The sequence below is a fragment of the Eumetopias jubatus genome, unplaced genomic scaffold, assembly GCF_037043125.1.
Source record: "Eumetopias jubatus isolate StellerSeaLion01/CBP00866 unplaced genomic scaffold, mEumJub1_p1.0 scaffold_15, whole genome shotgun sequence".
Classification (NCBI taxonomy): Eukaryota; Metazoa; Chordata; class Mammalia; order Carnivora; family Otariidae; genus Eumetopias; species Eumetopias jubatus.
Genome location: NW_028274821.1, coordinates 83,165,195 through 83,182,345, shown reverse-complemented (window position 1 = coordinate 83,182,345; position 17,151 = coordinate 83,165,195). Strand labels below are relative to the sequence as shown.

Here is a 17,151-nt window from a genome sequence, read left to right as displayed (position 1 = left end):
GAGCTTTTCTTTTGCCTAGCTTATCCTTCACTTTTTTGGGGGGGTCTTCCCAATATTACATACTAAACCAGGTTCCTCTTTATCATGCTTATCAAAATTATGGTTAACTTAATGGTAAATTTTAGTGGTTGGCAAACTTTTATGTCAAGGTCCAGATAGTAAATATTTTCATTTTGGCAGATCATGCAGTGAACTGTCACAACCACTCAATTCTGCCATTGTAGCAAAAAAGCCACCATAGTGCATAAAACGGGCATAGCTATATACTTCATTTACAACAGACAGGCAATTTTGGCCCACAAGAGGTAGCTTGCTGACCCCTGATCTGTTGACTGTTTGCCTTGTTGCTGTGTAAGTTCAATGGACTGTATCCATCTTGTTGATTACGGTCTCCTCTCCTCAGTTGCTAGCACTGGGTCCTGTATATAATGAGCTCCACAGCAGCAGCAATATGATAGATGATATGTGTGTGTGCATTAAAAAGAAGAGTAGAAACATGCTTCTCTTCTCTGTTTTTCCCCCTACTGGAAGAGCTTAGAGAGGTTGTAGGAGTCCTAAGACAAAAAGATGCTGTTTGCACCCAGTCTGAGCATCTCTGTAATATAGAGTTTTACATTGGGCTGGTTTTTGAGACTCTAGGAGATCTATTGAGCTTGCCCATACCTGAAATAGAGCTTCTTAGTGAAAGTAGAACTTTTTAGGGGACCTTGCTTGGGTGTACTTAGACTTAACAAAGAGGAGAAACTGATTTCATTGCCATTCCACCCATAACTGGTACCCCAGCTGAAAATCCATTTTATCTCTTATATCTTCAAGCTTGCTTTCTACTCTCCATCTCCATTACCTACTTCAGAATTTTATTATCTCTTGTCTGAAATTATAACAGTAGTAGTATAAAAATAATAATCATAGCCAAATTAATTGGTCCCTCTTGGTGTCAGGTACCATTTTTAGTGTTTCACATGTGTTTACCCAATTTATCCATTTAGTACTATAATGGCCTTTAACCTGGCATCTCCTTATATTCAACCTGGCTATTTCATTGCTACCAAGATTTTCTTTGGCAAGTAAGCATCTAATCATGTCCATCTTCTGTTTTACATTCTAAATTGGTTCCTCAGGAGATCACAGGATCTGGTCCTAATCTAGCTTTCCAGCCTTACTCTACCTTTTGCAGTCTTTATTTTTTTAAGGTACATCTTGTTAATCACTGTTTACTACTACACAAATTCTTTCATTCTTTCCCTTGCACATGTTGTTCCTCTATATCATATGCTTTTCTCTTCTCTATTTGGAGAGCTCCTGTTCCTAGTCATACTCAGATGTCAACTTCCTTCTGAGGATCCTGACTTCCCAGGCAGTGTTAGTTGCTTCCTTCACTGTGCCGGTGTAGTGCTTTATACTTTATAACATCCAGTTCTCTTGTCATACTGCAATTATTTATTTGCATGTGTGTATTTTCACTGGACTTCATTTATCCTATGGGTAATTAATCTTGATATTTTTTTCACTTAGCAAGTATCGGATACGTAAATTCAGTACATTTATGTTGAAAGAGCAAATAATCTACGATTCCTATTTCCAACCAGCTTCACAGTCCTTGTTGCTGTGTGAAAAAAGAAGAAAAAACGGGATGATACAAAGGATTAAGGAAGTGGAAGATGTCACTACCCTATTGGCTAAAAAAATACATGTTGCTACCTATCTCTGAGTTTTTGAGGGTAGAACCTTTGTCTTATTTCACATAATACACCAGGAGCAAATATTTGTTTTACTTAAATAAATTTTACTCCAGCCTGCTTTCACTACTATGCATCTCTCTAACCAAACTAAATGTAAATTCCCAACAGTCTCCTGAGTATTAGAATCGTGTTTCCAAGAGTTGCTGCATTCTGGAGAGTGTCAAAAGCCTGGGATCAACCAGTTCAACAAATATTTATAAAAATGATTGTTAAGTGCCAGGTACTATTTGAGATGCTTATAGTGGAGGAAGAAGAACAGTAAACATGTAAACAATTTCAGTTACTGATAAAATACTTTAAGAATGTCTGAGGTGGAAACAAACTTGGCATGCGTGAGAACTAGAAACAAGACCAGTGTGTCTGGAAGATGGAGAATGAGAAGAACAACAAAAGATAAGATTGGAGAGGTAGGCAAGGGCCAGATCATACTGGCTTTATGGACCACGGTGAGGAATTTGGAAGCCATTGTAGGGTTTTATTCAAATGCAACGATGAGGGTTTTTTTTTTTTTAATCTTATTTATTTATTTTTAAAGATTTTATTTATTTGACAGACACAGCTAGAGAGGGAACACAAGCAGGGGGAGTGGGAGAGGGAGAAGCAGACTTCCCGTGGATCAGGGAGCCCGATGTAGGGCTCCATCCCAGGACCCTGGGATCCTGACCTGAGCTGAAGGCAGACGCTTAACAACTGAGCCACCCAGGCGCCCCAAATCTTATTTATTTTTTAAGTAAGCTCTATGCCCAACATGGGGCTTGAACTCAGGAGCCTGGTAAGATCAAGAGTCGCATGCTCTACCAACTGAGCCAGCCAGCCAACCCACAACAATGAGATTTTAATTTTGTCATAGAAATGTCACTAAGTGTCTGCATGGCTGGAGACCAATTAAATTACTACAGTGGTTCAGGCACAAGATTGGTATCTTGGTCCTAGGACCATAGTAATGAAAATGATGAAAAGTGATCAGATTGGGGATGTATTTCAGAAGTAAGGTTGATAGAACTGATAGATTGAATGTGGACTTAAAAGAGAAAAATCAAGAATGACTCCAAGGTTTGGGACCTGCATAACCAAGTAGTGTATTTTACTGAGATGGGAAATGCTTTTGGGGTAGAGAATCAGTAGTTCGTTCTCTTGGCCATATGAAGTTAGAGGCTTACTCCACATTCATGCAGCAAATATTTATTGAACACGTAGTATGCACAGGCACTGTATGATGTGCTGAAGGTAGAGTGGTGGGTAAGAAAGGCAAAAATCCTTGCTCTCATGGGGCTTACATTGTAGTAGAGAATATTGACACAAAGCAAATAATTAGAAAGCATAATATCTGGTACTGATCTGTGCCATGAAGAAAAATAACACAAGGTATGGAGAAAGAACGATTGGGAAAGGGGAGATATTTTAGATAAGATGGTCTCGGAAGGTATCACAGAGGATATGACATGTAAGGAGACACCTGAATGAGGTGATGGTGCCCTAGAACAACAGATCATTACAGGAGTGGAGTCTTTGCAAAGGCAGATGGGCTTGGGACCTGGGGCTCAAGTGGAGATGGGCCCTTGGTAGAACCCAAGTGGCAAGATTGGCCTGAGTTAGGAGCAGGAGCTCTTCATCCCTTTTTCAGAGGAGCATGTAGTTACAGATGCAGGAGGGTTACTGGACTTGGTGGTGAAAGAAGTCATTCTCTTCTGGTTTCAACTATTTTCTCTGAAGTGGGAGGCAGTATCATCAGTGGTGGAGGAGCTGTGGAGAGTGGAGGTGGAAAAGATGTGAGAGATGGGAAAGTGAATTTAGTAGAGAAGTGTATTAATGTATTGCTTGGCCATTTTAAAAAATTGATCATAATTTTGAAGGGAGTCTAGAGAGCATGATGGCATAGTTTTTCTCCACCAACATTCAGCTGCCAGGGAGCAGGCCCAGAATAAGAGAATAAGTGAAGAATCAGATTATAGGGTTTTACCAGGTGAGTTCCAACAGGGGGAGTTGAAGGTACTTACGAGGGAGGAATTAATGGTAGATAGTGGATTCAAAGCTGGGTAAGTCAGGGAGTAAGTACTTCAGGGAGCTCAAAGATGATTTTAAAAGAATAGGAAATAAGTGGCTGTTTTCAAGTGTGAGGTCCAGATCCTAAGCCCAAGTCTTTAGCTGCCTAGTTGCTAGAAGTCCAGTATGTATCCTGAACTTGTCACTTACTTTACCTCCCTTAGTTAAGGTTTTACTTCTTACAACTCTTCTCTTTTAAGGTACTCACAATTAAACCTTTGTTTTTTGCCTGCCAGAGTAATCTTAAGGATAGCTGAGATTTGTCCTTTGAGGATGGAAAGCAAGGAGCAGCTGGGTATTTTGTGCAAGAACCTTTGAGATGAAGAATGAAGAGCAGGTTTCAGAGAGCATGTTGAGGAAAGTGCAGGCCCCTCCACATCACCAAACTGCCTTTCTAAAATATAGGTCTGCTTGTACCCTACTCATAATCGGTGGTTCCCCAGAATCTCTGAGATGACATATATAGATTGGCTATAACTATTGTCTTCTTTTTTTTTTAACTTTGTGTTCTGTCACTGCATCCTCAGCCAGTCTCGTCCGGGGACACTTGTCTTTTATTGAGCTCCACATGCCTCTGTTCAGTGTGTGTGGGGGGGGGAGTGGGAGGGAGGGAAAAGAGCAGGATTGAATAATGAGGCTGTTTGTAGATACTGATGGGCTGAGAGGGAGGGGATTGTGAAGGCATTGCTCATCACTAACGCTATTTATATTTAATTACCATGTTTGCTTATGTATAACATTAATATCAGATTAATTTAGGCATATGTAATTATGACTTCAAATGTGTGTAGTCGTTTTTCTATTCGTGTAATAGTTCATCACTTTAAAGTATTAGACGAAACATTGACTAGGACTACATTATAATGAAGTTTTTGAATTGTACAAGTGGAAACAAATTTTCTTAAATGGACTCCAAGATCAAATTGCTTTATATATTAAGAGTGTTATATAAATAACACCTGTTATATAAATAAAACCCTGAAATTAATATCGGAAAAGTCTTTAATCAAAATCCTTTTTACTTAAGGCATAAACTTAATCTGAAAAATATACTAAATTTTCATATTTTGGTATAGTGTTTAAGAATGAGTTTTGGTTTCATAATTTTTTTTAATTTATATAATGCTCTCATCATTTGGTAATAACAGAATTTTGCCAACTTTTTCATACCTTTTCTCTTCATTTTGCATTGCTAAATAAATTTGGTATGGTTCCTTTCATTTTTATATAATGTACTTTATATTCCAATTATATAAAATTTTCAAAAGAATCTCTTCTTATTCCCTCAAAAGGCTTCTTTGAATACATGTGTATTTTGCTTGCTGTATTAATTACGTGCCTACATATATGTTTGTGGGGGGGCATATGTATTTTAATGTGGCATCTATCACAGCAGAGTTTGATGTAGACTGTATTTGATATTTAGCTGAAGAAACTTTTCTTTAAAGGTGTTCCTCCTATTTAAATCTTTTCCCATTGTCTTCTTTTTTTCTCCTTTCAGGGTAAGATTTAGTGAAATATTCACTGATATGTTGATTGTTTTTGAAACAGGTATCGATTAAGGAACAAAAAGATCAATGCAACTGTAAGAACATTTCCTCTTCTAAATAAAGTTGGTGTAAACAACACTGTCACAACCACAGCCGGAAATGTCATTTCTGTCATAGGAAGTACTGAAACAACGGGGAAAATTGTTCCAAGTACAAACGGAATTTCAAATGCAGAAAACAGTGTTTCCCAGCTAATCCCACGTAGTACTGACAGTACGTTAAGAGCTCTGGAGACTGTGAAGAAGGTGGGGAAGGTTGGCACTAATGGTCAGAATGCTACTGGGCCTTCTGCAGAATCTGTCACTGAAAAGTAAGTATTAGGTAAAAATGGTTACTGTGAGTTTTTTAGAAATGCTTGAGTATTTTTATTTATCCTATGGAAAAGAAGTTAATCAGAATTTTTATGCAGAATGTTTCACATAGTAGAAAAAGCACTAAATGCCAAAAAATTTGAGTGCTAGTCCTGGTTCTGCAGTTGAATAGCTCTGTGACCTTAGAAAGTCACTTCAGCTCTGGGTTTTGTTTTCCTCGACTATAAACTAAAGAGGCTGGGCCAGAATTGTTTTTTTTTTTTTTTCCCACACTTCTTTGAACTTTAGAATTGAGTCCATAGAAGTGCCAGAAAGGAACTAAATAGAAACCTAAGCAAGGTGAGCCTCCAGCCTTTGCTGCAGTCAGAACAATTCCTCTTTGTACTCTATAATGATGTGTGGTAGTTAAGAGGGGCCTCTTGGGAGCCGAACTCTCTGGGTTCAAATTCTGGCTCACTGTTTTCTAGCTGTTTGATCTTAGGCCAATTAATCTGTCTTCCTCAGTTTACTCATCCATAAAATTTGTACAATAATAGCAACTACTACATATGTTGGTTGTGCAGATTTGTGAATTAAGTGCGATGCTTTGAACGATGCCTGCCAAATAGCACTCAATAAATATCTGTTATTATTATTACCAATATTGTTGGGTTTCAGCATAAGAAAAGGTTTTGGTGCTTTAAGAAAAAAGTTTTACAACTTTCTAACAATCTGAAAAGTTACTTCCACCTCTAAAATCTCATGCTTTGCTATTGTTTTAGGGTCTTAAAATCTGAGTTTTAACATGTTCAGATTTTGTTGCTCCTATCAGTGTTTATTATATGCCTTCTAGGAAATTATATGTAATATGATAATGTAATACTAGGTAATTATATGGAATATTGAAGAGACCAGCCCTTTAGAACTGAAAGTTTTGTTAGGGACTGGTTAAAATAAGTTTAGATAGATAGGTTGGCGCCAGATTATGGAGACCTTGTGTTAGATATGTGTTTAGAAAACGAGCTTTTGAAGGGTTTTGGCAAGGTAATGTAGAACTGTTTTATAACCATACAGTGGAATGTATTCAGCCATAAAAAAGGAGTGAAGTACTACATACTACAATATGGATGAACCTTGAAAACTATGTTAAGTGAAAGAAGTTAGATATAAAAGGCCATATATTACAGAATTCCATTTATGTCATTATCCAGAAGAGGCAAATCCATAGAGACAGAAAGTAAATGAGTTGTTGTCAGGGGCTGGGGAGTGAATGCTAACAAGGAGAGATTTCTCTCAGGGCTGATGGAAGTGTCTCAGGATTAGTGGTGATGGTCCTTGTACAACCTTGTGAATATACAGAACATCACTGAATTGTATACTTTCAAAAGGTAAATTATATCTCAATTTTTTTAAATGATAATAAGAGTAGGGAAAACTTTTAAAAAATCTGAATCATTCATTCAAAAATTATGGATCTTCCATGTGCCCAAAACCAGCCACTTGGTGGAAATGTAATGAAAATGAACTAGATAATACTACTCCCTGCTTCTAAGATGGGTCTTACAGTGTGGTTTGGGATGCAGATGTAAACAGACCATATAATATATTCTGAGAGGTACTATAATGCAGTTGTGTTCCAAGTATTACTAGATGGTGGCTTCTGCAGGAAGTTATTGTGGAAGGCTCCTTAGAGAATACCTGAGCTAGTTCCAGAAACATGGATAGTTGGGAAGGAAGGACTCCTCAGTACAGCAAGCATCACAGGCAAAATCGTGTATGCAGGAGAGGCATGCTGCAGAAGAGCATAGAATCCTGAAAGTCCTATAGGCTACAGCTGTAGGAATCTAGCTGCCTGACTGGAATGTGACCGAAGGCTAGCGTTTTCCTTAAGTCTGATTTTTACAGATAGTTTACACAATCTCATGAGGCTGTGAATCTGTGAATCTTGTCATGGATTTTGATACCTTTTTGCTGACAAGTCTAAAACTTTGCCATTTCAAAGTACTTACCAAATTTTATAGTATATAACATTTTCATATAGAAGGACCAGAAAACCTGTGTAAGGCACGTTGCATAGTGCCTGGAATGTGCTCAATAATTGCTCAATAAAAGTTAGTATATTACTGTTAAAAGGAAATCCTAAGTATTTTCCTTGTTGCCTTTAACTGCAAAGAATAAACATAGCCCTAAAATATCTTCAAACTGTAAGTCAGTAAATTTGTATCTACTATTATTACCCACAGTTCCTTAGTTATTTTCATTTTACACATAGAAGTAAACATCTGCTAGACTAATCTGCTGTGTTAGACTTAAAAGCAGCCCATACTCCTTGTTTATATTCTAGCTTTAAAAGGGCTTCTCTAGTTTGAGAAAAACCCTCTACTCTACTTGGGATGCAGCATACTGAATTCCTGCATCATTAACAAGTGCATTTTCTGGAGCCACCACATATCTAAGCTCTTAAAGTTGGACTTTTTTTTTAGATTTTATTTGAGAGAGGGAGAGCATAAGCAGGGGGGAGGGGCAGAGGGAGAGGGTAGAAGCAGACTCCCCACTGAGCAGGGAGCCCAATGTTGGCTCGATCCCAGGACCCTGGGATCAAGACCTGAGCCAAAGGCAGATGCCTAACTGACTGAGCCACCCAGGTGCCCTAAAGTTGGACTTCTTAATAGGACATAAGAAAGCCATGATGAGATCCCCTGGAGCTGATTGCTTGGTGACTCAACAAAGAAAATCCTTTGTTCAAAAAAATAATAAAAAGTTTGTGTATTCAGTTTAATGAGTAACATATATTGGCATTTTGATCATCCACTAGTTATTTACTGACTACCTACTATGTGGCAGGAACTGTTTCATTTATTCAACAGATATTTACTGAGTAACTACTGTGTGCCAGGAATTCTTGTAGATATAACACTTAACAAAAATCTGGAGAGACCGCAATTAACAAACTGGACAAAAATGAGGCCCCTGGGTGGCTCAGTGGGTTAGGCGTCCAACTCTTGATTTTGACTCAGGTCTCGATCTCAGGGTTGTGAGATTTAGCCTCACATCAGGCTCTCTGCTGGGTTTGGAGCCTGCTTAAGATTCTCTCGTTTGAAGCCTGCTTAAGATTCTCTCTCTCTCCCTCTGCCCCTTCCTCCCCAAAAGGACAAAAATGGCCTTTTCTCAAGGAGTTTACATTTCAGAATGTCTGTCTAGCTCTTAATAGAACAACCTTTCTTTTACATGTCTGTCTTCTTTGTCCCAAAGAATTTTGGTGGACTGCAGTGGGCCCTTGAACAACACAACCCCTGTGCAGTCCGAAGTTCGAGTGCAAGTTTTGACTTCCCAAAAACGTAACTACTAATAGCCTACTCTTGACCAGAGGCCTTACCGATAACATATTGTTGATTAACACAGATTTTTTAGTTATATATACTATGTACTGTATTCTTGCCGTAAAGTTAGCTAGAGAAAAGAAAATGTCATTAAGAAAACATAAGGAGGGGTGCCTGGCTCAGTAAAACATGTAACTCTTGATCTCGGGGTCATGAATTTGAGCCTCACATTGAGGGTAGAGTTTACTTAAAAAAAAAAAAAGTATTTAAAAAAAAGAAAACGTGAAGAAAATACATTTATAGTACTGTATTCATTGAAAAAAATCTGCATGTAAGTGGACCTGTGCATTTCAAACCTGTGTTGTTCAAGGGTTAACTGTATATTGTTTCTGTTGAGAACTTCTTGAACAGTAATTTTTTTTATTTTCTCTAGGAAAAATGTGTTGTTTAAGAATGAGTAAAAAGGGATTGATGGGTCACATTAGTGCCTGGGATTTGTTTGCATTTCTTTTTGCCTTTGCCAGAATATGAGATCTGTTACTATGATTCTATGAATGAGCAGTGGAAGGTGGCAATGGAATTCATTGCCTAATTTTTCGCTATGGAAGTACCTAAAGTTTTTCCTGTTAATGGTTTCACTATATAATTTTGTGAAAAATTCCTTCTGAGGAAGACAACAGTTACAGACAGTGATTTATTCTTTGTTCTTGATAAATTATCTCTCCAGTAAAATTGGCTCTCCACCCAAGACTCCTGTAAGTAATGTAGCGGCTACCTCAGCTGGGCCTTCTAATGTTGGAACAGAGCTGAATTCTGTGCCTCCAAAATCCAGCCCATTTATAACTAGAGTACCAGTATATCCTCAGCATTCTGAAAACATTCAGTATTTTCAAGATCCAAGGACTCAGATACCCTTTGAAGTCCCACAGTACCCACAGACAGGTAAGTAATTTTAGATAGTTCTAAGAAAAAAAACAAACTGTGATATAACATTTTTTGTCCTTAGGTAAGTAAGTGAATCACTTACCTAGAATATCTACATTAAGAAATTAACAGGGGTGCCTGGGTGGCTCGGTTAAGCATACAGCTTTCAATCTCAGGTCAGGTCTTGATCTCAGGGTCATGAGTTCAAGCCCTGTGTTGGGCTCCTTGCTGGGTATGGAGCCTACTAAAAAAAAAATTAATGCTTTGGACTAAGTTTTCTTTCTGCCCTAAGAATCGATGATTCTACATGCCCGTAGTTTTAAGATTCTCCTTCCCATGCATCAAATTTAGGGTCCATGGATGAACTTCAGGGAGTTTTGTGAATCTCTTGAAACAGTTTGCAGAATGTTTGGCTTATATATACTTATGTATACTTTTGGAAAGATGATGCACAACTTACAGATTTTGAAAGCTCTTTAATCTCTGCTCCCCAAAAGTTAGGAGTCAATAATGTAACTAATTACTTAATCCAAAACCTGTGGCAATAGATGCCCTAGAAGGAAACTTACCAGCCATCTGTTAATAGCTCTGTCTTGCGTTTTTGAGGAGCAGTTTAACAAAATAGTGAACTTTAATGATTTTCATATAGTAGTTACATCTTGAAAGTATGTAGTTTCTTTCTAAAGCAGGGGTAATTAAGTAAGGTTCAAAGCTTACTTTATTTTCCCACATTAAAGGCTGCCTTAGACTTAAACCTTTGTAAAATGTTGGATTTTACTAAGATTACATTAAGTATTCCTCTTTCTGATTTTCAAGGCTACTACGCACCCCCTCCAACGGTGCCGGCCGGTGTGGCTCCCTGTGTTCCTCGCTTTGTGAGGTCCAGTCATGTTCCAGAGTCCTCCCTCCCGCCTGCTTCTATGCCATATGCTGATCAATACAGCACATTTTCCCCTCGAGATCGAATGAGTTCTTCTCCTTACCAGCCCCCTCCTCCGCAGCCATATGGACCAGTTCCTCCAGTACCTTCTGGAATGTACGCGCCCGTGTACGACAGCAGGCGCATCTGGCGCCCACCGGTTTACCCGCGAGACGACATTATTCGGAGCAGTTCCTTACCTCCAATGGATGTGATGCCCTCGTCTGTTTACCAGGCATCCTTGCGAGACAGATACAACTCACTAGATGCGTATTACTCCGTGGCTTGTCAGCCACCAAGCGAGCCAAGGACAAGTGTGCCTTTACCAAGGGTAAGTGATGACGGAAACAGGAGCGCGCTACTGTCGTGTGGTGGGTAAGAGCCTGCTGTCACACTCAGTGTCCTACCACCCTGGTACAGTTTCTGGCTCCTCCACTTATGAATTGTGTGATGGACAGAAGTTACATGACTTCTCTGTCAGGTTCTTCATGTCTGATGGCAGTGATAGTAGTACCTACCTCATAAGGCTGTTGTGAGGATTAAATCAGAAAAGCAAAGCCCTTAGAATGGGACCTGGTACATATTAATGCTCAATAAATGTTATGCTTGGATAGGAAACTGAGGGGAAAGTAAAAAGAAATCTCCAAAATAGGACAGGGCCTATTTTCAGTATCCCCATGTAGGGAGAAATGACTTCCCTAAACCAGAAAAACTGAGTGCTCGGATACTACTTTTAACATCACTGGACTCAATATTAACCCTTTCATTTAAATGCATGGAGAACAGGCTAAGGTGACTTCCCTACTGTATTCTTTTTTTTTTTTTTTTTGGTCCCAACGATATAATAAACTGTTAACATTATTTCCACAGAGCATAGTTAAATTTATTTACTGCTCCCTAGATGATTAAGATTGTTTCTTTTATCCCCCCTTAGGAACCTTGTGGTCATTTGAAGACCAGTTGCGAGGAGCAGATAAGAAGAAAGCCAGAGCAGTGGGCACAGTACCACACTCAGAAAGCACCTCTTGTCTCTTCAACTCTTCCTGTGGCAACACAGTCACCAACACCACCTTCTCCTCTATTCAGTGTAGACTTTCGCACTGATGTAAGAAAGGTCTTAATCACTTGATGTTGCAAGGACAGGTCAGACACCTGACCTCAGAGCACTCCTTCAAACCAGGCTTAGCTGTGTTGGCCATTTTGCGGTGGTTTGTTGTGCAGTCGAGTCTGCTTAGTTCCGTGAACACTGAGCATGTAATGAGCACTACAGTTAGGCGTTGTCAGACTCAGAAGACCATGAAGTCAACAGTCCTCTTCCCACCAAGAATTGAGTCTTTCCAGCAGTGTAGTTCTCATTGTTTTTCTGGTTTTAATAGGATTTGTATCTACCATTTATTGAGCACCTACTTGAGCTAGGCACTGTACTAATGCTATTTTATTTAATTCTCACAAAAATCTTAGGGGGCAGGTATTAAATCTCTATTTTTTTTAGGAATCTTACTCAGAGAAATTAAGTAATTTGCCCAGGTAGTAAATCTGGCAGAGGCATTTCTTCCCTACTTCACAAAAGGTGCAGAAATGCCTACTGTTTTATTTGTGCAGTTTTCCGTCACTGTTAACTGTTGTTCTTGTTACAAAACAAGTTTTTGTACTAGGATCATTTCAGTGTGCCCTGTTGTTTTCAGTACTTTTTTATGTAGAACAAACCTTTTTTTTTTTTAATTCCTCTAGTTTGGTTTATTTCCCATTCCTACAGCCTCTAAAATAAAAAACTTCTTAAAATCTTATATGAAAAATTTCCAACACATAAAAAGTAGAGAGAATAGTATATAATAAACCTCATCTACCCATCACCCCTAATTATCTACTTAGCCAGTCTTGTTTCATTTGTACCCCTTCTTCCCTCTGTATTATTTTGAAGTAATCTTAGACATATTTTTTCATCTATAAATACTTCAATAAACCATTGAATTTTTAAACTAGATCCAAATTTCTCATCAAACAGACTCCTTTAGGGCACCTGGGTAGCTTGGTTGGTTAAGCATCTGCCTTCAGCTCAGGTCATGATCTCAAGGTTCTGGGGTCGAGCCCCTTGTTGGGCTCCCTGCTCAGTGGGGAATATGTTTCTCCCTCTGTCCTTTCCCCAACTCGTTCTCTCTCTCAAGTAAATAAATTTTTAAAAAATCTTTAAAAAAAAAAAAGACTTCTTCAAAGCAGCTAAACATCTTGACAGCAGTGTAATATGAGTTGCCACTTGCTTGATACAAAAATGTATTTACATTTTTTTTATACTATACTTCAAGAAATAAGTATTTCCCTGGGGAGCCTGGCTGGCTCAGCTGGTAGAGCATATGACTCTTGATCTTAGGGTCGTGAGTTCAAGCCCCGCGTTGGGTGTAGAGATTACTTTAAAAAAAAAAAAAATTATCTCCCTGACACTCAGCTCAGCTGTTTGCTAGCAGTATGACTTCGTATAAGTAATTTAACCTTTTTGGCCTTGGCTTTCTGTATCTGTACAATCAGTAAACTTAGATTTAATGATTATTACAACTTTAATATTCTGATCCTATAATAATTCTGACAGTCCCTTTAAAATTTGTACACTTTTTCTTCTAGTTCCAGAAAGCTGCCTTTGAGTGTTTTTTTTTTTTTTAATCCTGCATGGTTTATCCGTTATATTCCCATAGTTTTGTGTTTTTTTTTTAAATTTAATCCTGCATGGTTTATCCACTATATTCCCGTAGTTTTTTTTTTTAAAGATTTTTTAATTTATTTATTTGACAGAGAGACAGCGAGAGAGGGAACACAAGCAGGGGGAGTGGGAGAGGGAGAAGCCGACTTCCCACCAAGCAGGGAGCCCGATGCGGGGCTTGATCCCAAGACCCTGGGATCACGACCTGAGCCGAAGGCAGATGCTTAACAACTGAGCCACCCAGGCACCCCTGTTCCCATAGTCTCATATTGGTCTTTTCTCAAGAGAATGATAAACTACCACTATGGACTGTGGTGTGTGTATGTGTTTTCTTTTGCTTTTTTCATTCTTTGGAGTACCTTGTCCATATTCGAGGCATGCTGTAAATATTTGTTGATTGGTTTTGATAGTATCGGTCAGGGGTTTCTTATGTGTACTGAAAGAACAAAGTAAAAACAGAAGTCATTCTATTTTCTATTCATGAATAATGTAAACACAAAGAATATAGATACTACTTGTTACTGTTGACAGTTTTTTATATTAATTATTGAAGGTTTAATTGATATGAAGTCCTGTATATTCTATAATTGTTACTTTGTATTAGTTACAAGTTTGTAAGTTTGATTTGTACTAATTGACTATGCTTTTTTTTTTTTTCAATCAGTTCTCTGAGACCGTGAGTGGTACAAAATTTGAAGAAGATCATCTTTCTCATTATTCTCCCTGGTCTTGTGGCACCATAGGCTCCTGTATAAATGCCATCGATTCAGAACCCAGAGATGTAATTGCTAATTCAAATGCTGTATTAATGGTATGATTTGGGGGGGGCGGGGGGATATCATGCATGTTGACTGAAGTTTTAGAGTGATTGAATGCTTTCATCTTCATATTGTTGCTATATACTTCCTCTGTAAGCAACAGAGTTATATTTAGGTAAGTCTGAAATAAATTGCATTTGATGTTTAAATTATTTGAGCATAGTTCGGTGGTTTAAAATAGATGTTGGATTACCATAGAGATCTATAGCTAGTGTTAAATTTACCAGAAAACTTAATTACATGTCTTTTGAAAGCATGTATCTGTATTACTAGCTGAAGTAATTGCCAGCAATCCCTTTATTAATTTTCTTTGGTTTATGCAGGACCTGGACAGTGGAGATGTTAAGAGAAGAGTGCATTTATTTGAAACCCAGAGAAGGACAAAAGAAGAAGACCCAATAATTCCATTTAGTGATGGACCTATCATCTCAAAATGGGGTGCAATTTCCAGATCTTCACGTACAGGTTACCATACCACGGATCCTGTCCAGGCCACTGCTTCCCAAGGAAGTGCCACTAAGCCTATCAGTGTATCAGGTAATCCACCTTACTAATACTGATATGTTCTAACACTGTGCTTTTTAATCCTCATTTTGTGAGGTACAGAACATTTCCATCCATTAATAATCCCAGGCAGCTCAGAATTAAATGGTTTAGCCAGAAGAACATGGCTGGTTGGATAAAATAGAGATCTTTTCTTAAAAATATATGTTCACAGGGCGCCTGGGTGGCTCAGTTGGTTAAGCAACTGCCTTCAGCTCAGATCATGATCCTGGACTCCCAGGATCAAGTCCCGCATCAGGCTCCCTGCTCAGCGGGGAGCCTGCTTCTCCCTCTCTCTCTGCCCCTTGCCCTGCTCATGCTCTCTCTCCCATTCTGTCTCTCAAATAAATAAATAAAATCTTTAAAAATATATGTATATGTTCACATTTATATACTGATTTTTCACTTTTGTGATCATTGTTTTTTCCTGCATTTCTGTAGATTATGTTCCTTATGTCAATGCTGTTGATTCAAGGTGGAGTTCATATGGTAACGAGGCCACATCATCAGCACACTATATTGAACGGTAATGTTACTCTTAATTCTCTTGGATTCTCTATTCTCAGACTGTACGTTATCCTCAGAGTATAGATCCTACCCCCAATTATTCATGAAGTATGCTTTTAGCTATATAACAAATTTCTGAAAAAATTTACATTTGGAATGACAACTGAAACTTTCATTGTTGATGCGTTACTGAAAACATGTATGGCATATGGCCATTACTGCTTTAGGTGCTTCCTGATTCCATTTTTATAACTGTAAACATGTTTCTCTTTAAAGGGACCGATTCATTGTTACCGATTTATCTGGTCATCGAAAGCATTCCAGTACTGGAGACCTTTTGAGCATTGAACTTCAGCAGGTAGGCTCTGTGTTGCTCAGCTTTGAATTCTTAAAAAATGGCAGTTAGAAGCTAACTTTACTTTTTTTTTCCTTTCCTGTAGGCCAAGAGTAACTCATTGCTTCTTCAGAGGGAGGCCAATGCTCTGGCCATGCAACAGAAGTGGAATTCCCTGGATGAAGGCCGTCACCTTAGCTTAAATCTTCTAAGCAAGGAAATTGAACTGAGAAATGGAGAGGTAAAGCTTCTCCCAGCTTCGTGCTTAATGTATTTGCTGTTTGCTGTTTTGTTGGTTTCTGCCATTACTTAGTGCATGTTAGTGTGCCTTTTTCTGGTGGATGATTGCTCTTAAAACTCAGAATAGAAATAAAATTGTAGTACCAGATTTCTTACATAATTCTTTATTTCAATCATTGGGATTCCCATTTTAATCTAAGGGAAACCCCAGCTTCCACAGGTATAAAATGAGCATTTTTCTTAATTACAGAGTGATTATACAGAAGATGCAAGCGATACTAAGCCTGATAGGGATATTGAGTTAGAGCTTTCGGCACTTGATACTGATGAACCTGATGGACAAGGTGAACAAATTGAAGTAAGTACTACAATTAGATATTTAGGAGGCTTTATTCCATTGGAAATGAAAGTATAAAGTGCTTTCATAGTGAAGGATTAACATTTTATTTTCTTAGGAGATCCTGGACATACAGCTTGGTATCAGTCCTCAAAATGATCAGTTGCTGAATGGAACAGCAGTGGAAAATGGGCATCCGGTCCAGCAGCACCAAAAGGAGCCGCTGGAGCAGAAGAGACAGAGTTTAGGTGAAGACCATGTGATTCTGTGAGTGTTAGACAGATAATTCCTAACCAGTGGATATAGGCTGTGAATATTTAAAGAGAAATAGATGCAGTGTTAAATGCATTTTTGGCTTTATCCTGTAAGGGGAAGACCCTATGTAATAGGAAAATGATTGGGTCAGTCTGGATTTTTAGGAAAGAAGAGGTAAATTTGAACAAAGTAGCCCACTTAAGTCACCTGAAACTTGCTTTTTGTTGGGATAAAAGTTTTTCCTCATGCTCCAGCATCAGGTTATACTTTCTCAGTCTGGTAGGCAGACTTCTAAATGACAAAATGGAGAATTAAAACCTAGATGTAGGGTTTCCCTTTTTAATAAATTCATGTTAAGATATTCTTAGATTTAATATTGCCATTTTATGTAATTACTGCCAAAAATATGGGTTAGTCTTGAACTTAATAGTTTGTTGGCCTTAAATTAACCAGTACTTTAATTTTTTTAATACAATTTTTGGAAAATGGGACTTTTTTTAGTGAGCGCTGATACTTTTTAGTGATAAAGACATGCCTTTGCTAGGGGCTCTTAAGGTTGTTACAACTTGTATTAAGCATGTATACTTATTCTTTAAAGTTTTCACTTAAAGCTAATTTGTTTTCAATGTCATTTATT

General features: G+C 38.2%; 1 protein-coding gene across 4 annotated transcripts in view; it reads left to right on the top strand.

The window, feature by feature from the left end:
- RC3H2 (ring finger and CCCH-type domains 2) overlaps nucleotides 1-17,151 on the top strand; it is a 49,608-nt gene that overhangs the window by 27,127 nt on the left and 5,330 nt on the right. Inside the window, exons 10-20 of one of the 4 annotated variants that reach the window (XM_028107639.2) lie at nucleotides 5,337-5,645; nucleotides 9,673-9,887; nucleotides 10,686-11,119; nucleotides 11,723-11,893; nucleotides 14,145-14,261; nucleotides 14,622-14,835; nucleotides 15,283-15,367; nucleotides 15,625-15,706; nucleotides 15,789-15,923; nucleotides 16,173-16,280; nucleotides 16,378-16,526. In XM_028107639.2, coding sequence (XP_027963440.1) covers nucleotides 5,337-5,645; nucleotides 9,673-9,887; nucleotides 10,686-11,119; nucleotides 11,723-11,893; nucleotides 14,145-14,261; nucleotides 14,622-14,835; nucleotides 15,283-15,367; nucleotides 15,625-15,706; nucleotides 15,789-15,923; nucleotides 16,173-16,280; nucleotides 16,378-16,526 — 2,019 coding nt within the window. Of the gene's footprint in view, nucleotides 1-5,336; nucleotides 5,646-9,672; nucleotides 9,888-10,685; nucleotides 11,120-11,722; nucleotides 11,894-14,144; nucleotides 14,292-14,621; nucleotides 14,836-15,282; nucleotides 15,368-15,624; nucleotides 15,707-15,788; nucleotides 15,924-16,172; nucleotides 16,281-16,377; nucleotides 16,527-17,151 lie in introns of all 4 variants that reach the window. The other 3 variants (XM_028107638.2, XM_028107641.2, XM_028107640.2) reach the window with 3 other exon arrangements.